Here is a 20,476-nt window from a genome sequence, read left to right on the forward strand (position 1 = left end):
CCCAGGGAAATCTTGTCAGTCGGTACATTTCCTTACTTTTCAAGCCATTTACATACATGTTCATAAAGCATCTGTGGAAAAAAGGCATCTTTTAATTGTATGCCCATGTGAACTTCCATATTATATGAATACACTCCCACTGCCTTTATTGTACCCAATGACTGGTCCTTAGGGTTTTCCATGTCACTATATGCTGAGATTACTCACTGTGTTTGATTTTCGCTTCTCCTCCTCCACAGGGTGGATGTTATTGTGTTTACTTAACCCCCCCCCCACCTCCCACTGGGAATCATTTCTGTCTTCCCACCTTGGCAAACAATGCTTCAAAGAACATCCTTTTATGTGTCTTCCTGAATACACTGCAAAGTGTTCTCTGAGGGCATATGAGGGGCACAGCTGGTGGCTTGTGTGAACTTCTTAAAATGGAAAACGAGGCCATCACCTGGGAGGTGGCTGCTATAGCTCATTCCACTCAGTGCATTTGAGGGGCTTCATTACCAGCGGCTTCCCCAACCCTCTATATTACTGAACTGTAACTTTATCAATGTACTTGGGGAAAAGTAAATCTCCCATTTGCTTCTGAGCTGGGGAGAGGTAGTCCCTTGGCTGCCTTGGGTGGCTGGGAGAGAACCCTGGTGCTGTTTATAGGGACTTCAGTCAGCCCTGTCACCGTTCAGTCTTCCACTTCTCTCAAGGTACCTGCTGTCCCCAATTCCCGAGCTTCTCTGGTGTGTGCTGAGAAAGAGTACCTGTTTTTTCTCACCGGCTTCCTGCCCTTTCCTCTTCCTGTAAACCCTAGGTCTCAGTTTATATCACTTGCAATGCTACCATTTTTTTTTTTTTTTGTGTGTGTGTGTTTGTGTGTGTGCCAAGGATTGAACTCAGGGGCACTCGGCCACTGAGGGACATCCCCAACCCTGTTTTGTATTTTATTTGGAGACAGGGTCTCACTGAGTTGTTTAGCACCTTGCTTTGGCCGAGGCTGGCTTTGAACTTGTGATCCTCCTGTCTCAGCCTCTCGGGCCGCTGGGACTACAGGTATGCACCACCGTGCCTGGCTATGCTATCATTTTGAGTTTAGTTTTGAGCTTTAAGAGTTTTGTGGACTTTCTCATCTTCTGTTATCTCCTACTCTCTTTAGATATGACTGTCATCTTAGCAGGGTTTTAGGAAAGAGCAGAAGTTAACGTGGGTATTCAACCTACTCCATTTCACCAAAACTTGTGAGTCTCTATATCTCCTGACAGACTATCAGCCTTTTAGCGACAGGTAAAGTGTGCAACTACCTCCCTGTCTCCCAGCACCCAGCAACATGCCTGGCAAGGGAAAAGGGGCTTGGTACCTGTTGCTTGAATGGACAGGGTGAGAAGGTACCTTCAGGGCGTCCTGCTGATGGTCCCTGGGAGAGAGAGGGCATCTAGGTTAGGGGTTACTAATTTACGTGACAGGTATAGTCAGGAAGTGTTCCGCACACTTAAGCGTTCTTTCCTCTAGCTTATAATTTGGCTCTGCTTATATACATGCCTCTCTCTTGTGCTGGGCTGAACTTTAAGAAACTGTGCTTGAATGGCCCACTGACTGACCTAATAACTGTACCGGAGCAGGAAAGTCAAGTTAGGTCCTTGGCAGGTGACAATACACCTTCCCCAACTGGATCACTTTTTTTCCAGGTGAATGGAGGAAGGTACTTGGACTTCCGTGCTGTGAAAAGAGAAAAAGCATTTGACTCCTAGGTCCACTACCTGCTGGAGTGACCTTGGTCAAGTTATTAACCCTTGGAGCCTCAGTTTTCTTGACTGAGGATGACAATACTTGAGTTACCGGATTAACTGAGATAATATATAGGAAGTGTTTAGTATACTGCCTGTACCAGGAGAGACGAGTTAGCATCGTCCAGTATCATCACGATCACCTTTGTCATCATTACCAGAGTCACTGTCACCATCACATTCTACTCGTGGCCCTGGCTTCTTTCCAGTGGTCTCCATCCACTATCCCATTTCCTGAAGGATGATGAAAATTCCCCCACCCTTAACCTAGTCCCCCTGGGAACCATCCACACTTGGTAACTGTAAGAAACTTCTAGCATATGTCCAGGTAGAGATGCAGAGAGCACCTCTGCCTCAGATTCAGCGTTGGTTGGGAAACTAATCTCAGTTCTGCCTCAGTCAGCCTCGTGACCGCAGGCAACTTATTCTACCTCTTGAGCATCCCTGGACGGGATCAGCATTTCCTCTCACTTGTGGGCTATTAATAGGTATTACCAGACAAAAGATTCTACACTCCAGTACAGTGGGGAAATGTTAGTCAAACTTGTAGTCGTAACTATAATAACCACGTACTACTTAACACTAATAACATCATAATGATGATGATGATGATGATGGGGTTACTTGAATGCTTATTATTTTCCAGGCACTGTGATTAAGCCCTTTACAAGTACCATCACATTTATTTTCAAACAATCCCGTGAAATAAGAACCATCACCATCAGAGCCTCCGGGACTGGAGAGAATTTTTTAATACTTAATTTTTAGTTTTCGGTGGACACAACATCTTTATTTTATTTGTATGTGGTGCTGAGAATCAAACCCAGCGCCGTGCGCATGCCAGGCGAGCACGCTACCCCTTGAGCCATATACCCAGCCGGCATGGTGAAACTTTTAAAGGGAAGTCCGAGTGTGCAGTTTCTACTTTTTACTGAACAGGGATCCCAGCCCCCCTGAATCTCATGATGCTGGGGCTCTGGGGAAGCCTGAGCTGAATCCTCTCTGGAATTCCTTCAAGCTGATCCTATCACGCCTCTCTTCTGCAGGCTCGAGCCTCTAGCCTGGAGACTAGGGCTTTGGAAGGAAGGTCCTTTGGCCAGGTTCTTCCCTCCCAAAGCCAGAGGTAGAACAAAGACACTAGGCAAGAGCCGTCTGAACGGGAGCAGCACCTGGAATCCTCAGTTCTACTTTTGCTGGTGGGGAAGCAGCTGGTTCTTCTGAGTTCCTGATAGGTCAGAGAAGTCCAAAGCCACATAGCTCACAGCTAGGCACTCTTTGTGGCCATAGGGAAGGAGAGAGCAGTGTACTGTCCCTGGCCAGTTAGGGGCTGACTGCCCTTGGATCTGGCATGAGAAGATTTTGGGGGAAGAGACCCTAAGGAATTGTTTGGGGGCTGGGAATTCCTTGGAAGAGAAGGCAAAGACCCTGTCACACTCAGATTCCAGGCCATGGGGCTGAGAGTCAAGAGGCTGGAAGCCAGAATCTGATACTCCTGGCCGTGGACAATGGCCAGGAGTATGGCAAATGTTAAATGCCCCATGGGCGGACTAACTGCCTCCCAATAGGTTGGGATTTCTCGAGGAGGAGGGACCTTGGTAAATAGCCTAATAAATGCATGGTTAAATGCAGGCAAGTCACTGCCCCTCTCCAGCCCCTTTCCTCAGCTGTAAAGTGGGAGAAGAGTAACCTTTCCCCTGGGATGTTGTGAGGATCCAAGGAGGTCTGAAATGGCTTTGTACACTACCTTACAGCTGATGGTCCTTATGGTATGGCCCTGGGGTAGGGGGCTGGGGCTCTGAGTTCCTCTGGAGTTTGGAACACTCTAATCTTGGGGGCAGAGCTGTTGGGTCTGTTCTTTGTTTCCTGATACAAAGTCCCTTTCCAGACCCTACAATCAAGCCAGAAAAAGAGATGCCGCTGAGGCTTAGTGTGCATAGCAACTATCAGGCCAATCACCCCCTTTTCCCTCACAAGGAGCAGGCTACCTCCTCAGGGCCAGATAAGGAGAATAACTCTTGGCAGACCAGCCCTGGTGGCTACCACCTTTGTGGAGGACCAGACACGCCCTGCTTTCAAGGCTGGCCTTGGGTTCCCTGGTCCCAGTTTGGGTCCTTCAGCAACTGATTCACTAGTTGAAACAGCCTCAAGCTGGGCCTCCTGAGTGGCTGAGGGCTGCTCTGGGGTTGGGGCTGTGTGTGTGTGAGCCGTTTTCCTTTCCTGTTGCTGGACAGAAGGCAGTTTGCTGGGGACTTAGGTTTCAGAGGCTGGGAACAAGTCTTCTTTTAGTCACAGGGGACCAGGGGATAATATGCAGAGAGTAGGACTGAGATGGAATGCCCTCATTTCACGGAGGTGGGGGTGGAAACTGAGGCCGGGAGATAAGCAGGAACTGGCTCATCTCACGGGGCACAGGGCTTTTGTCTGAGATGGGAGACAGCTGTGACAGAGATGAGGAGGAATGATGGGGATGATTCTGAGGACAGGTGAGGCGTGGGGGGGCAGTAATTGGGTAAGGCTATTGCAATTCCCTACAGCATCTGGCAAGGGGTCTGGCCCTTTGAGGAGACCAAGAAATGTGAAGGGAATGAACAGCAGGAACAGCAGGACCCAGGCTCTGAGCCGTGAGCAGGGCTCCTTCCTCTATTATCAAGACTAACTGGTGGGAGCTTGGGGGTTTCTTCTCCAGCTCATTCATTCATTCACCTGTGCACTAGGAGGTACCTGGACTCAGCATGCATCTCTTAATACCTCCTCAGGGATGCTCAAGGAGGGCAGTGATCCCACCCTATTTTTTCGGTGGCAAATGTTAAATGCCCCATGGGCGGACTAACTGCCTCCCAATAGGTTGGGATTCCTGGGGAGGAGGGACCTTGGTAAATAGCCTAATAAATGCAGACATGCTTTGGGGGCTAGAGGGGAGGGAGCCTTCCCAGTGGGTTTGGTGTTGAGTCTCAGAGTGTGCAAGCCCCAGGTAGGGGTCCGCTTTGAGCTTATGACTGTGAAGGAGCCAGTCAGGCTGCCAGCAGCACTCCCTGCAGCTGTTTTCCCAGGTGCCTATTGTCACCTTTGGGCTTTGTATGGCTAAAGCAGGGTGGGGCAGCTGTGCCTCCAGCAGCTAGGAAGCCTGCCGCTCAGGGCACCCCCTCCGACTGCCTTTGTCGGAGGGGATGAAGGGGGGATTGGGGTGAAGCCATCCTAGGGGAAGGGGTCTGGAGGCTGTAGTTTCCAGTGGGGTGTAGGAATCTGGTGCAAGTACTTTGAGGGGGCTGGGGGGTGGGGACGTGGATTATGATCATAAGGGGCTCTTTAGCATGATTCTAAAGGGGCTCTTTGGGTGACCTATAGCGGGGAAGGGGTTTCCTAATTCTGAGGACCTTAAAGAGTAAGTGAGCGTCGAAAGTGAATTCGAGGTCACAAGTGAGTTATGGGGTCGGTGCTGTCTAAGCTCGTTTAGGACAGAGCTAAAGATCCACAGCAAAGAGCCAGAGCAGAGGCGTGCGGGGCCAGGGCTTCAGAGTGGGTTGGGGTGGGGCAGCGCCGGGGAGGGTCGGGGCCTCGGTTCCTGGGAGGAGAGTTGGTGCAGAGCCGCTGGGAGTTGACCAATGAGGAGAGGGCCCATATTTGCACTCAGGAGTCTGCAAATTCCTCGGGGCTCAGATATCCGCCCCGACACCGTCCCCCTCCCCCTCCCGCCTGGGGCATAAAAGGCGCCAGGTGAGGGCCTCGCCACTCCCCTTGCAGTCCGCAGCTTCTCAGGCCAGTGTCGCTCCTGTCGTCTGCCTCGCCATGACTTCCTACAGCTATCGCCAGTCCTCAGCCACCTCGTCTTTCGGGAGCTTTGGCGGCGGCTCCGTGCGTTTTGGGTCTGGGGGAGCCTTCCGCGCGCCCAGCATCCACGGGGGCTCAGGTGGCCGTGGCATATCCGTGTCCTCTGCCCGCTTCGTGTCCTCGTCCTCCGCCGGGGGCTATGGTGGCGGCTATGGTGGCGTCCTGGCCGGGTCCGACGGGTTGTTGGCGGGCAACGAGAAGGTGACCATGCAGAACCTCAACGACCGCCTGGCCTCCTACCTGGACAAGGTGCGCGCCCTGGAGCAGGCCAACGGCGAGCTGGAGGTGAAGATCCGCGACTGGTACCAGAAGCAGGGGCCCGGGCCCTCCCGCGACTACAGCCACTACTTCAAGACCATTGAAGATCTGCGGGACAAGGTGGGTGGCGGCCGAGCCGCCGGAGGTGCACCTGCCGCGGTGGGGCGGCCGGCGGCGTGGAAACCCTGCCCGGCAGGCTGGGCGAGGCGAGGCGCGGGCGGGAGCGAGCCCGTTAGGACGCGGGAGGGCCCGTGGGGTGGGGCAGAGAGAAGGCGGGAGGGAGACCAGAGGAAGTGGAGGCCGGTGGAGGGAGGGGGAGGGAAAGTGGGTGGGATCCATCCGTAGAAGCGCAAGGACCCGGTTGGGGCTCCAGGAGAAGGGAGGGCGTGTCCGCAGTCCAGGGAAAGGGGGTCCACAGAGTGAGACGGTAAAGGCTGTCCAGGGGTTCTGCCAGGGGCTGCAGCTGCATAGGGAGCTCACGAGTTTGACCTGGGGGGATCTGGTCCTCCTGAGCCAGACCTGTCCCTGGACCCCTGTGTGGGATGTGGGGCCCCCTGCATTCCTCTTCTATCACCCAGCAGGTCTGGTTTTCCTCTTGTTTAGGATTTGGTCTCCTCCCACTCTTCTCCCTCCCAGGGACCACCCAGGCCTAAGAGGAAGGAACTCTAGGAAGAATTGGAGAGCCCTGGGCCCCGGGAAAAGAGGGAGGTAGGCAGAGGCCTTGGGCCTTTGCTTGCGTAAACCTCTGGCCTGGAGGACTAGGTACAGAGGCAGCTCCCTGTGGGTCTGAGCCACAGGCTCTTATGGGGAACTCCAAAGTAGGCCTTGGTCTCCACCCAAAGGGAAAAGTTCCATCCTGAAGAAACGTGTCATTTAATAGTCCCCCAACATTTGGTCTCCCATCTTGCAGCTCCCAGAACTTTTCCCAGTTTCAACCATGAACTTAGCCTGGAGCTGGGTGCTGAGGGCCTGGACCTGGATCCACAGGTGTGGGAGAGTTGGAGGAGTAAACAGCCAGCTAGAACAGTTCCCAGTTTTCAAATTGTTTGACATACAATGAGAAATACAGTTTACTATTTACCCAGTACCTCTTCTCTTCTTTTCCTTTACTCCTGCCTCCTCCCACAGAAGGCAAAAGCCTCTTGATCCAATTCTTACCCTACTTTGGGTGATCCCCTCTGATTTTTTAATATTTTCTTCAGTTTCACTAAAAAAATGGCAAATTACCTCCTGGTGACACTGACTACTGAGCTATAACCACTTTGAAAAACACTGAGCCAGAGTACTGAAATTGGTGCTGTGTTGGAAGAGGGCCTGAGAGGCATATTCTCAGGTCACAAGAGTCTTCAGATGAAAGGGGAACTTGGAGGATTTCCACTTCTGTAAAGTGGGAGTGCCCACTGACCTGGTTTAGAGTGAGGCACAAAGTGCCTGGCACATAATAGATGCTCAACAAATGGGATCCTTTTTCCTGAAGGCACCCTGTCCTTGAGTGGGTTTCAAACAACTTGCTTCTCTGCATCTGACTTATAGTCCCCCCTTCAGCCCATTTAGAAGTTCACTGGGCATAGGACTCAGAGATGTGCCCCCAGGCTTGCTTCCCTGCCCACCTCTCCCCACCCACCCTTCCTTGTAGTGTGTCTCCTCCTCAGCTCCTGGAGATGAACTGATTCCAAGGCCTCCCAGAGATCAGGCGAATGGGCAGCAGGGATGGGTGGCTGGGTATTGGTCTCTAGAGAGTGGGGGGGACATACTCATTTTCTTCCCACTTCTCTGGGAAGAAAGTGGGTGGGCAGGATAGGTATGCCCTAATGGCACCTTCTGCCTTCCAGATTCTCGGTGCCACCATTGAGAACTCCAAGATTGTCCTGCAGATTGACAATGCCCGTCTGGCTGCAGATGACTTCCGAACCAAGTGAGTCTTAATTCCCTGGAGAGCAGGAACCAGGATAGCAGGGTGTGTGTGTGTGTGTGTGTGTGTGTGTGTGTGTGTGTGTGTGTGGTGGCAGGGGGCAGTCCTAGTCCTCTGTAGGGCTCAGTGCCATTTGACTTCACCCACCCTAGCTGGCCTAAAGCAAGCCCCCTATAGACTCCTGAACCCTGGGGAACTGGGGAAGTCCTCTGAGGTACAGAGCCAACTGTGGCCTGACTGCCACTGTTTTTCTTTGAAAGGTTTGAGACGGAGCAGGCCCTGCGCCTGAGTGTGGAGGCCGACATCAACGGCCTGCGCAGGGTGCTGGATGAGCTGACCCTGGCCAGGACCGACCTGGAGATGCAGATTGAGGGCCTGAAGGAGGAACTGGCCTACCTCAAGAAGAACCACGAGGAGGTGGGTCAAACTGGGCCATCGGTCCATCTCACCCCAGGTCCCAAGGCTGAGAATAATTGATCCCATACCCTCTGACTGTGGCTACCCTCAGCATGGTCCTGGTTAGTGATCATGGCTCCCAGGGTTCTAGCAAAGGGATGGTGATCACCCAGTGTCCTCCCCAGTGCTGGCTTCTAGGATTGTACCTGAAAACCAACCTGCTTTGGGGGTGAAGAAGTGATTTGGCCCAGGTCCAGTGGGCTCGGTGCCCTGACATGCCCACCTCTGCTGTATATTTCCAGGAAATCAGTGCCCTGAGGGGCCAGGTGGGTGGCCAGGTCAACGTAGAGGTGGATTCCACTCCAGGCATCGACCTAGCCAAGATCCTGAATGACATGAGGAGCCAATATGAGGTCATGGCTGAGAAGAACCGGAAAGACGCTGAAGCCTGGTTCACAAGTCGGGTAAGCAGGGAGGGGGAGCAGGTGCGCTTTGAGGGATGGGGTGGCGAGGAGAGAGGGCTTGGTGTCCCCCTCCCAAAGGTCTGCCTCAGTCCTTATTCCTCCCCTCTCTGTCTTCAGACTGAGGAGCTGAACCGGGAGGTTGCTGGCCACTCGGAACAGCTCAAGATGAGTGAGAGTGAGGTCACGGACCTGCGACGTACCCTCCAGGGTCTCGAGATTGAGCTACAGTCACAGCTCAGCATGGTACGTGTCCCCGCCCTGTAGGACACACATTTGTGCCCTTGGAAGTCTGGGGTGGCCTGGCTGGTGGCTGTGCCCGTGTCCTCTCTGGGAGCTGTCTCTGCTGAGACACATCCCCTCTCTGTCCTCTCAGAAAGCCGCCCTGGAAGGCACACTGGCAGAGACCGAGGCCCGCTACGGAGCCCGGCTAGCGCAGATCCAGGCAAGGATCAGCAGCATCGAAGCCCAGCTGGGTGACGTGCGGGCTGACACCGAGCGACAGAACCTGGAGTACCAGCAGCTCATGGATATCAAGTCTCGGCTGGAGCAAGAGATCGCCACCTACCGCAGCCTGCTCGAGGGCCAGGACGCCCACTACAACAATCTGCCCAACGTCTGAGCGTGTTGAGTGCGAAGGCTCCTGGGCTCCTGTCCTCCTGCAGAGGGAGGCCCCTGGGCAGGGGCAGGGGAGGGGAGGGACCTTACCCTGGCTCTTCCCGACCTGCCAATAAAACTTTATGGCCCCAGGGAGGAAGGATGTGTGGTGGTTATTTCAGCCCATGGAGAGATGGGGCAGGCCTTGGCCCTGTTCAGGTTTTATTTGAAATAAAGTCCACTCTGTCCCAGGAAAGGGAAGGGAGGGCAAGGGCGCTCAGGTCCTTCTGCTGTGGTGGTAATTCCTGCTTGCATGTCTTTAAGCATTTCTTCTATTCTACAGAGGGGTAAACTAAGGTTTAGAGAGGCGAAGGGGTTTGTCGCATGGGTAACTGCTCTAATAATGGCAAAGGTGGGGTTTGAAACTGTGGTTCCAGATTGAGTTCTTTCTGTTGTACTACTCTCTTGGGGGTTGGGGAGAATGAGAGTGTGTGTGTGTGTGTGTGTGTGTGTGTGTGTGTGTGTGTGTGTGAGAAATGGATGTTTCTTGAACATCTACCATGTGGCATGAAATCAAAACAATCTTAAAAGTATGAGCTGCATTTTATGTATCAGGAAACTGGCTCAGATAGTGGAGTAACTTGTTGAAGGTCACATAACAAGTATATTTATGCCACAGCCAGAATTAGAATATATGCTTCCTGATCCTTAGTGCGTGACGTCACCTCCTGCCCAGGTGGTCTCTTAAAGTTGACATCATTTGTGCCAGTCTTGCTCCATATGAAGGCTCTGGACTGGGATCCTCTGGGGTGGTTCCTCCCAACACATTTCTCCTAATGTAAACTGGGGCTTTGGGGTTAGATATTCTGCTGGCTGGAGAGGGTGTCCCTATCCCTGTGTGTTTTTGTTCCTGCACTAACACATTTATCCTTCCTGGGGCAACCCTGCATAATCCCCTTACACCCGCTAGCTCATGCCTGGGCCCAGAGACTGGAATGGGACCCGGCTGTGACCCAGACCTCCCACACAGACCCCCAACCTGGCTTGCCTGGGGCCTGCCAGGGACCAGCAAAAGCACCAAGTCCCAGCTTCCTGGTATGGCTCTGCCCTTGGGTAGGTATGGTCCTGCCCCTGGTTTACAGCTCAGCTGTCAAGAACTGAGGCCAATTCAAGGCAATCAGAGGCCCACAAATCAGTCCCATTTCCCCTGGGAGGAGGGCTTCCTGATAAGCTCTCCATGACAGAAGGCTGACCTGTGGAGGAGGGGGCAAGGGATCCACCTCACACCTGCATCCTACTTCTATAGGAAAACTGACGCTATCCTCGCTGCCCTGTGCCAGGGACACCGCCAACCCTCATGCGGATCCCGAAGGGGGTGTTAACGCCTCCATTTCCCTGCAGATCTCAGAGAGGCCCCCTAGTTTGACCACGTGCCCCAGAGTCCAGTTCTTCCTTGGCATTGTGCAGCCCCAGGGCAGCCCTCTGCCCTCTCTGGGCTGTCCTGCTCTGGCCTCCCGGCCCCTCCAGCCCCTTCTCCCATTTAACGTCTCAGGAAAGTTTGGAGCACGAGGCAGAGGCCTGGCCACATCCCCAGGCTGGGACTGTGCAGAGATTCTGGTCCCTGCCCATGAAAGCCTTCCTTGTTGTCCCGGCTGAAACCCTCACTCTGCCCAGGGGCCCCTGGAATGTGGCTTGGGGCGGGGTCTGGGCGCACACAGGTGCGGCCAGCTGGTGACTGGGTCCAGGTCTGGGAGTTGGGAATGAAGCCTTCCTTTGTGTTCGCGGGGTGAGGGGCAGGGCAGGAAAACTCTTCCCGTCTCCGTCTGGGAGCTGCACCCGAGGAGACCTGGGTCAGGAGACAGAGGGCGCTGGGGTCTTCCCCCTCACTGCTGTTCATCAAGGCTGCTCCAGCATGTGAAGCATTTCCTGTCAACCCTCTTGCTCTAGCTCCGTGAGTCCGGCTGGGCTGGAATGATTTCCATTTTCCTGATGGGTAGACTGAGGCTCAGGGTAAGGCACCTTATCCAACACCACATGCCTGGAAATTGGGAAAGGAGGAGCTCAAAGGTGAGCCTTTAGCCCCCAGGTTGTGTGTTCTATCCCTGGCACACCCCTGGGGAACAGGAGTTGTGTGAGGAGGATCTAACCGTTTATGGGAACCTCCTTCCTATGTGCTCTTAAATGTTCTCTAGGGCCCTGTGGCTGGGGTCAGTGTTAATAGCTTCATTTAAAATCAGGAACCAGTTCCAGAAGCTGAGTCACGCCCAGAGGTGGCAGCCAGCCAGGGTCTTTCCACTGAGCTGCATGGCCCCATTTCAAGGAGGGAATGTCCGGCTTCAGGGACGCCTGTCTGGCTACAGTGGGCAAAGGACAGAAACTGGCACACAGCAGCCTGGGTTGGAGCCAGGGAGCAATCCTGGCAAGGCCATCCTGCCTGGCGCTAATGAGGAGGCCCTAGGGGCCCCGCCCAGACCTTGATTGCAGTCGCTGTTTGGACTGAAATTAAGGATTTGCAACCAGGACAGGAAGGAGCCAGCTGCCTCCCCTGGCCTGGGCTGGAGAAAGAAGCGGAAACCTTATGAGGGGCTGCAGGAGAAGAATCAGGGTGCAGAAGGGGAGCTGGCTGGGGTGCAGACTCCCTTACCCCGGGGCGACGGCCGAGTAATTGTTCTGGGTTAATTGCAGGGGCCGCCATGTCTGCAGAAGCTTTAATGAGCTCTGGCTGATCTGGCCTTGATTATTTTTCTTTCGGAGGAAAAGGCAATATCCTCCCACCCATGAGACAATACTACCCCGTCTGGGCCAGAACTTGGCGGCCTGGGGTTCCTGTGTGAAGCTGGGTCAGGAGGAGTCCACCCCACCCTCCCAGACCCGCAGTGGTCCCTTCAACCCAGCTCAGATGCAGGAGTTGGAGTCTGAGGGAGGGTGTTTTTTTCCTGTGCCTTGCTTCAGGAGGGGTCCGAGGACTTATCTGGGTTCTGGTGCAGACCTTTGCTAGCTGTGCCATCTTGCACAAATTGCTTCACCTCTCAGAGGGCCAATTTTTATCCCTTTTAAATTTGGGCAGGGGTCATCCTCCTTGTGGGGGGATGGATTAAAGGGGACAGTGGACACAAAAGTGCTTTTTAAATCATGAAGTGTATGGTAGCAGTGGATTACGTTATTACAGCAGAACTAAGATCCACTTTTGTTGCTCAGTTGGAACTGGCACAGGTGGGTGATGCTGCTAAGCTAGGAGCATGATAGGCTCACGAGGTAAGATCTGATGCCCACGGACAAAGGCCCTCCTGCTGAGGGTCTGGGGGAGTCCCAGGTGCTGGGTGTGCAGTCACCACTCTCTTACTCAGATGCTGAGAGCCAGGGGTGGCAGGCTGGGGCTCTTGGGTCTTAGTGCTTCCCTGGCAGTGTTAGCTGCAAGTACCCAATGCCATAAAAAGAACATGTCTAGAGTTTCATATTCATCATTGATAGATGCAGGATTTGAATCTAGACCTCAGGACCCCAGAGCCATGTCTGTTCTTGGGTGCGGCCACCCCAGTCCAGAAATCTTCCTCCCTGTTCTTCAGCTTAGTCTAGCTCATCTCTACATTCTGTAGGCCAAGGGGGGGGGGCAGGTCATACATCTAAGTGATGCTATCCACCCTGGAGCTGGTGGGCTGAAGAAATGTGTCTCCTGATTGCTCGATTGACCTTCTATGTAAAATGAAGCCTTGATCTTTGAGGTCTCTGGTGCCTTCCACCTGCTCGCCAGGCCTCCCCACCCTTCCTTCTCCACAATGCTCAGGCGTGCAGAGTTTTCTGGCTTCATCTCTCCTGAGCCTGCAGCAATTGACAGGACAAATGGGGGTTAATCTGGCCCTGTTAAGCAGCGACATGCCTCTCCCTGGAGAAGGCAGGGGCTTCTTGGAACTTGCCACAGCCTTATCTGCAGAGGTTTGCCCCAACGCGTTCCATCCGGGAGCAAGCAAAGGTTCAGTGACATGCGAATTTGGCAGGTGGCTGGATTATCAATCAGCCCCTTGTCAGCTCAGAGCCTGCTGGGCTTTGTGAGCTAGCCAGGGACATGGGGCTGGGGGCTGGGGGTTCTGGAGAAGCAGGAGTGGGCATCCAAGGGAGGAGAGGTGGGAGGAAAAAAGTCTGTTTGCAGCACCAGGGACAGATGCTCACCCCCCTGGTCACTTCAGCCAGAACTTAACTCATGTCTCCCTCTCCTGTCTTTAGTCTGTCCCCTGAGTCCTACGTTCCCATCCTCAGGGGCCTGGGCCCCCTGTGTCCTGCAGGCTCATGCACATAGTCTTTGAATGAGAGAACATGGAGTGGTGACTTGGAGTGGGGTGCTGTCCACCCTGGGCCAGGGCAACAAAGTCTAGCTGAGGGCACTGCAGCTTCCCTGCTCTAACGGGATGGGCAGAGGCTGTGGGAGCTGAAACGTGCTGAAAGTTTGTTCCCTGCCGCTCTTTCTCCTGGGGTGGAGAGAGTGAACCTGTAATCCAAGTGTTAAAACTGTGGCCGCGGGGCAAAACACCATTACTTCTGAATCATCTCTTTTGTTGCATTAAAAAAAAAGAAAGAAAGAAAAACTGCACACGAGCCCGTGGAGGTGCGCAGGCAGCTGTGTTTGTCAGGAGGACAGAGGAGTTGGCTTCGCTCTGGGGGAGGAGACAGGCCCACAGCACCCTCCGAGGGGTATATAAGGAGCCCAGGCTGGGGGCCACGGGCACTGCGCTCCAGGTCCAGCCCAGCCCGCACCTCCTGCCTGTGCCTTTCTGCCTGCTGAGAGCTCACCAGCACTGCTGCCCAGCCATGGCCACCACGTTGCTGCAAACTTCTTCCTCCACCTTCGGGGGTGGCTCGACTCGAGGGGGCTCCCTCCGGGTTGGGGGAGGGGGCTTTGGTGGAGGGAGTCTCTATGGTGGCGGTGGAAGCCGTAGTATCTCGGCCTCTTCGGCCAGGTTTGTCTCCTCGGGGTCAGGAGGGGGATATGGGAGTGGCATGAGCTGTGGCTTTGGTGGAGGGGCTGGTAGTGGTTTTGGTGGGGGTTTTGGTGGTGGCTTTGGTGGGGGTTTTGGCGGTGGCTTTGGTGGGGGTTTCGGTGGTGGCTTTGGTGACTTTGGTGGTGGTGATGGCGGCCTCCTCTCTGGCAATGAGAAGATCACCATGCAGAACCTCAACGACCGCCTGGCCTCCTACCTGGAAAAGGTGCGCGCCCTGGAGGAGGCCAACACCGACCTGGAGGTGAAGATCCGAGACTGGTACCAGAAGCAGAGCCCTGCCAGTCCGGAACGAGACTACAGCCATTACTTCAAGACCATTGAAGAGATCCGGGACAAAGTAAGTCTTCAGATGTCAAAGAGAGGGGAGCAGGTGGCAGGTGGCCTGTGCACGTCTCTGACTCAGTGTAACCGTTGGCTGGGGAGATCCTCTCCTGCCCAGGCAATGACTGTGTGCAGTGTAACCTTGGCATATTTGAGAAGCACCTGCTTTCCAGGTGCAGAGGCTGGTACACATTACTACACTTGGCAGTTTGCAGGGAGGGAAGGATCTTGGGAATCATGTTAGGGCAAATGGGACACAGGTGGGGGCGATTATAAAGAGCAACTCACCTTCTCTGTCCCAGACACCTTGCAGGGTTTGCATGAAAAGTTGTTCTTCTACCTTCTTGGCAGAGAGGGTGTTGTAGTATAACCTTATGATCCCTAAATGCCAGGACGTCCAGCCTCACGTTTTAAGGACCATCTTTAGTGCCAAAAGCACCTTCAGGACTTAGGAGAACTGGGAACTCATGATAGGCTCTGCCATCCCCCACCTTCTCTTTTACTCCCTGGGACCAATTTCCTCATCTGTAAAATGCTTTTCTTAGCCACTCTTCAGGTTCTTACTGGCCATAATACTTGGTCGACCTACAATCTGTCAAGGGGTGCAGGAGGCAAAGACCATGAGCTATGCCCCAGAAGGCTGCAGACAGATCCCTGAGAGGGCTGTTGAGGGAGCCGACCACACCCCTCTCTAGCTTGAACCTGGCCAGCCAATTCTCATAGGGATTCCAGGCTATACTGCTTCCTTGATCTTCCCTCCTTGGGGACAGGGAGGGGTCCCAGGGAGGGGGCAAAGGCACTGGAGATGAGGCCTGACTCTGCCTGCTCCCTGGGTTCTACAGGTTTCCACTGGTGGTGTTGGAGGGGAGGGTGTTGGTGAGGGGTCCAACCTTGCGTGCAGGGTGGGACATCAGCAGCCCTGAGAAACAACTTGGCCCCCCTGCAGATCCTGGCCGCCACCATCGACAACTCCCGGGTCATCCTGGAGATTGACAATGCCAGGCTGGCTGCAGACGACTTCAGACTCAAGTGCGTTCCCATCACCCTCTCCCCTCCCTGCATCGCCGCCCCCCCCTGCCCCCCGGGCTGGGCCTTCCTCTTCCTCTGCCTCAGCAGCCCAGGCCCCTCACGTTCCCTGACTTTGGGCTCCCTTTCTCTTCCCAGGTATGAGAATGAGCTGGCCCTGCGCCAGAGCGTGGAGGCCGACATCAATGGCCTGCGCAAGGTGCTGGACGAGCTGACCCTGGCCAGGACTGACCTGGAGATGCAGATTGAAAGCCTGAACGAGGAGCTGGCCTACCTGAAGAAGAACCATGAGGAGGTGAGAGCGGCCGGAGGCTCTGGCTGGTGGGAGGCAGAGCAGGGCTGCTGCGCCTCCCCAGAGCTGGCTGAGGGTTTAGTGGTTCAGAAATGCACCCTCCTCGCAAAAAATGTTTCCAGGGACAGAAAAAAAATCACTGTCCTCTGGTGTTCTAGACCCCAGGCCAGCCAGCCATGAACTGCTGTCTTGGTTTGTTTCAGCAAGTCAAATAAAGATCCTACTCTCTCCAGTCCTCCCTCGGTAGGACCTAGAGAAGGAAAGAGGTCCTCAGGGCTGAGGGGTCCATGCCATCAAACCTTTTTTTTTGTGCAATGGGAAACAGAAGAGGTGGCATGTCATGGTCACATCTTGAATTAGGGACAGAGCCCAGATTGCCCCATTAGGACCCCAGACTCTTGACTCTCTCTTCTGCCCTTTGTCTCTACTGGGCTTCTCCCACCCACAGGAGATGAAGGAGTTCAGCAGCCAGCTGGCCGGGCAGGTCAACGTGGAGATGGACGCAGCACCCGGTGTGGACCTGACGCGCATGCTGTCTGAGATGAGGGAGCAGTATGAGGCCATGGCGGAGAAGAACCGCCGGGATGCTGAGGCCTGGTTCTTCAGCAAGGTGGGCCTGGCCTCCCTGCCCTGCCCCTTCCCAGGTCTCCGAGGAGGCCCCTGGGGCTGTCATTTCTTGTGTGTGACCCACAGACCGAGGAGCTGAACAAGGAGGTGGCCTCCAACACTGAAATGATCCAGACCAGCAAGACGGAGATCACGGAGTTGAGGCGCACCATGCAGGGGCTGGAGATCGAGCTGCAGTCCCAGCTCAGCATGGTAGGGCCTCCCGCATCTCATCTCACCCTGAGCCCTCAGTGTCAGATCCTCCCATCCTCCATGGCTGGTGAAGCCCTGGAGTTCTCCAGCCCCCTTGGAGGTGGCTGCCTGCATTCCCTTCCATTCCTCTGCCCTGACGCCCTTGGTGGGTTCCAATGTGTCTATGGATCTGTTGCTCCATCAGAAAGCCGGGCTGGAGAACTCATTGGCGGAGATCGAGTGCCGCTATGCCACACAGCTACAGCAGATCCAGGGGCTCATCAGTGGCCTGGAGGCCCAGCTAAGTGAGCTCCGCTGTGAGATGGAGGCTCAGAGCCAGGAGTACAACATGTTGCTGGACATCAAGACTCGGCTGGAGCAGGAGATCGCTACTTACCGCAGCTTGCTTGAGGGCCAGGATGCTAAGTAGGGGTTTGGGCCTGGCGGGAGGAGGGCTGTGATGCAGGGTCATCCTAAGAGGACCACAGGGTATCCCAAGGCAGCTGTATGATACAGTGAAAAAAGAACTGAGCTAGGAGAAAACGGTCTGGACTCTGCTCTGGTCTCTGGCTGTGACCTTGGGCAGGTCATGCTACCTCTCTGGACCTGCACTTCTCCTGTAAATGATGGAGGTGGTGCTAGCGGTCTCTAAGATTTAATGCTTGTTCCATTCTCTCTGTGAAGTAGATGGGTTATTACTATAGATCAGAGGGTTCTAGCTTGGGGGAGGCAGGCCTGAAGGATGTAAGGATGTCTCAGGCTCTAGAGAAGGTGGGAGGGGGCTGGAGAGGACCTCTTAGCCGTCCCCAGCAGCTTCTCTTGGGGAGAGCAGGAGTTTTACCCTCTGCTTACATCTGCTTCCCCTCTCCTTCAGGATGGCGGGCATTGGCATCAGGGAAGGTAGGTGCAGGGTGGGGACTGGAGCAATTGAAGCCACTATTGCCCTTGGAATGGGGAGGACAGAAAAAGAGACCAAACACCCAGTGGGGCAGGGAACTCCCATCCCAGGATGCACACCTTTCCCAGTGGGACCCTTGACTGGTCCCAGGTAGGGTGGAGGTTGGGGATTTACTGAGACCACTCCAGGCTGAGCAGGCTTTGTCCAGGGTTTCTCTCTCCCCCAGACCCAGCCTTTCTGCATGGATGGTGAGATGCCCATGATTTCTCCTGTTCACTGGCAGCTTAAAAATCCTGCATTATTGCTCCGAGCTGGCATACCTGCCATTGCTGTTGCTCATGTCTTTGATGAATAATTCAATGCCAGACCTCCTGGCAGCTCGGACAGGATTGGCCAGTGGCCATTTGCAGGGGTGCTGTCCAGTTTTCCCACAGCTTAGCCTGGGTCCTGGCCACCTTGGGAGAGAGAGGGCAGGTTCCTTCATGCTAAAACTTGCTCCTTCTTTCTACAGCCTCCCTGGGAGGTGGTGGCAGCAGCAGTTTCCACATCAAGGTAGAGGAGTCAGTGGATGGAAAGGTGGTTTCCTCCCGAAAGAGAGAAGTCTAAGCGGTCAGCAGGAGAGCAACGTTCCTTGCTACCAGCTCCCCTTCCCAGGCTGAGTTGGGGACTGGAATGCGAGAGGGGGCTGGAAATCAAACTCCGGTCCCTACCTTCAGAAAGCAACTGGCTGATGTAGTTCCCTTCATCTCCTAGTTTGGGGCTTTGCATGTTCTCTCCCCTGTCTAATGCTCTGCACCTCCTTCCTGGCAAGGAGTGCAAGCAACAACTGTTTTGGGTAACAAGCTCATTGTATCGAGTTTATTCCTGCAATAAAGAACTACTTTTCCATTTGCAAGTATTTCTTGGTAGTGTGTCCAATTTTTCTTGGTGGGGATCTGGGTTGGCCTCTGGCCTCCAGGGAGGTCCAGGGTCCCCTTATGCTGATATCTCTATCCTGTTGACCTCTTCCTTGCCCGCTCATATGTAATTCGTTCTTTGAGGAACCCAGGGTGCTAGAGGCTAGAACCACAGTGCAGCTCAGGAGACTTGCTCTTCCATGGGGCCCTGGGGAAGTGTGGGTGTCGGGTTCCCTCAGAGCAGTTTGGTGCATCTAGGACAGAACTTGACATGTCTAGTAATTATTTGCCAAGCGACGGGTTGAACCTATTGTTCTGCATTGTGTGGCTGGTACTGGGCTACGCACGCTGGCCCACGTGTCCCACAGAGTACTCACCACTGGAGTAGAGGACCCTGAATTTGGAGAGATGAAGGATTTGCCCAGTGGCTTCATGGATGGACGGTCAATGACAGGGCTGGACTGGGCCTCACATCTTTATGACTCTAGGACCAGTGCTTGCTCTGGGACCCTGGGCCATGGCCCTTCACCGTCTCTTGCAGGATCTTCTCCTGGCTTCTGCTTTTCCGTATGTGCTTCTCGGACTTCCCCTCTTTTCTAGCCAGGCACACTTGACCTCCAGGTTGGCTCTTTCTGTCTGCCACCCTATAACAAGCTGGCCCCTGTGCCCCCCCCAAACCTACACCTCCTTCTGAGGGGCACTTAAAGTGCCCAGAGGGGAAGATTCCAGGTCTCCTAAGCTTAAGCCTGAAACAACATCAAATCCCACACTTTCTCTTATCCCTAGACTCCTGAGGCCTGATAGAACAGCAGGGTCCACGCATGTCTGGTTCTTGCTTCTGGTCTGGGGCTGGTTTCTCTGAGCTCCAGGATTCATAGCCCTAAACAGACAGCAGGAATGGGGGGTGGGGAGCAGAGAAGTCTGGGTGCCTCAGCTGGGCTGGGTCAGGCCCTGGGGCGAGGACTGGGGATGGGAAAGGAGAACCGGTTCCCTAGTCCTGCTGGAAGGAGCAGGTGGGAGGGGCCTCTTTGGAAAATCTGATCTTTTGGGGAAAGAACCCAGCCCTCCGAGAGGGTCACCATGCAATTTTCTGGGCAAAGGTGCTGCCCCAGAAAGTTTAGTAGAAGAGAGACAAGGTGGTTCCAGCTCTCTCTCTGGGACAGTTGGAAGAGGAATGTGCCTCCCGAGAGCGTGGAGGCCGGAGGGAGGCAAGAGTGTTCACAGTAAGCCAGAACCCAGGCGGGCTTTTCCCGATGGTATCTCATTAGTTCTCCTATGACCCTGGGAGGGGGATGTCAACCTTCAGCATAGTTTCAGAAGAGAGGAAACTGAGGCTTGGGGGGAAGTTAAGCAACTTGAATGAGGGCCACAAATGAGAAATGGCAAAACTAGGTCTGGGACGTGTCTCTGATTCCAGAACCTTTTCTTTCCCTTGATGTCATCAAGTGGCAGAAGCTGCAAGGCCTTTCTTTAGAAGGTGTGCTGATCTGAAAGCCATTCTATTTTTTTTCCCTTTGGGTACAGGGATTGAACCCAGGGGTGCTTAACCACTCAGGTACATCCCAGCCCTTATTTTTTATTTAGAAACAGAATCTCCCTGAATTGTTTAGGGCCTTGCTGAGGCTGGCTTTGAACTCGCGATCCTCCTGCCTTAGCCTCCGGAGCCACGAGGATTTACAGGCGTGCGCCACTGGGCCAGGCCTGAAACCCATTCATGACCTCTGGAGCATCCTGTTCAAATGCTGCGCTCACATCTCATTTTTGCCTCCCATGCTGTGGTTTAAGCTCATGCTGAAGCTCCAGACATCGGCTGCAATGTCCCTCATGTCCAGGGAAGAGTGAGGCTCTGTTCCAAGCCTTCTATGGTCCCAGGTGGTAGAAGCTGGGGACTTGGTAGCTGCTCTGCCTCATGAGCCTCTGGCCTCTTGGACAGGTCTCAGTCCTCTGAGCGGCCAGCATATTCTCCCCCTTCAGTTTGCAAAAATAACAACCTCTGCAAAAGATGCAGCGAGGCTAGGGAGGACTCGGCC

At 54.3% G+C, this 20,476-nt stretch overlaps 2 protein-coding genes across 3 annotated transcripts; both read left to right on the plus strand.

Moving 5' to 3' along the window:
• The first annotated feature begins 5,429 nt into the window (after positions 1-5,429).
• Positions 5,430-9,375, plus strand: Krt19 (keratin 19). The gene is made up of 6 exons (XM_005321845.5): positions 5,430-5,975; positions 7,688-7,770; positions 8,028-8,184; positions 8,466-8,627; positions 8,745-8,870; positions 9,001-9,375. The coding sequence occupies exons 1-6, from the start codon at positions 5,556-5,558 to the stop codon at positions 9,244-9,246; spliced, it is 1,194 nt and encodes a 397-aa protein (XP_005321902.1). The 5' UTR covers positions 5,430-5,555; the 3' UTR covers positions 9,247-9,375.
• Positions 9,376-10,991: 1,616 nt separating this feature from the next.
• Positions 10,992-18,448, plus strand: LOC101958273 (keratin, type I cytoskeletal 15). Of its 2 annotated transcripts, XM_078042041.1 has the most exons (9): positions 10,992-11,288; positions 14,421-14,552; positions 15,483-15,565; positions 15,701-15,857; positions 16,303-16,464; positions 16,548-16,673; positions 16,858-17,078; positions 17,527-17,552; positions 18,062-18,448. In XM_078042041.1, the coding sequence occupies exons 1-9, from the start codon at positions 11,193-11,195 to the stop codon at positions 18,154-18,156; spliced, it is 1,098 nt and encodes a 365-aa protein (XP_077898167.1). In that variant the 5' UTR covers positions 10,992-11,192; the 3' UTR covers positions 18,157-18,448. The 2 variants fall into 2 exon arrangements, with proteins under 2 accessions (XP_077898167.1, XP_005321903.1); XM_005321846.4 differs by lacking the exon at positions 10,992-11,288 and having other exon boundaries at positions 11,346-14,552.
• The last annotated feature ends 2,028 nt before the right edge of the window (positions 18,449-20,476 follow it).

This window comes from Ictidomys tridecemlineatus, chromosome 3 (genome assembly GCF_052094955.1).
Source record: "Ictidomys tridecemlineatus isolate mIctTri1 chromosome 3, mIctTri1.hap1, whole genome shotgun sequence".
Classification (NCBI taxonomy): domain Eukaryota; kingdom Metazoa; phylum Chordata; class Mammalia; order Rodentia; family Sciuridae; genus Ictidomys; species Ictidomys tridecemlineatus.

What these genes read in the sequence shown, in the direction of transcription:
- Krt19 (XM_005321845.5), top strand. Translation starts at nt 5,556, where the DNA reads ATGACTTCCTACAGCTATCGCCAGTCCTCAGCCACCTCGTCTTTCGGG. An exon ending in GCAGATGACTTCCGAACCAA is followed by an intron (nt 7,771 to 8,027) that starts GTGAGTCTTAAT and finishes TTTCTTTGAAAG; the next exon opens with GTTTGAGACGGAGCAGGCCC. An exon ending in TACAGTCACAGCTCAGCATG is followed by an intron (nt 8,871 to 9,000) that starts GTACGTGTCCCC and finishes CTGTCCTCTCAG; the next exon opens with AAAGCCGCCCTGGAAGGCAC.
- LOC101958273 (XM_005321846.4), top strand. Translation starts at nt 14,025, where the DNA reads ATGGCCACCACGTTGCTGCAAACTTCTTCCTCCACCTTCGGGGGTGGC. An exon ending in TTGAAGAGATCCGGGACAAA is followed by an intron (nt 14,553 to 15,482) that starts GTAAGTCTTCAG and finishes GCCCCCCTGCAG; the next exon opens with ATCCTGGCCGCCACCATCGA. An exon ending in TGAAGAAGAACCATGAGGAG is followed by an intron (nt 15,858 to 16,302) that starts GTGAGAGCGGCC and finishes TCCCACCCACAG; the next exon opens with GAGATGAAGGAGTTCAGCAG.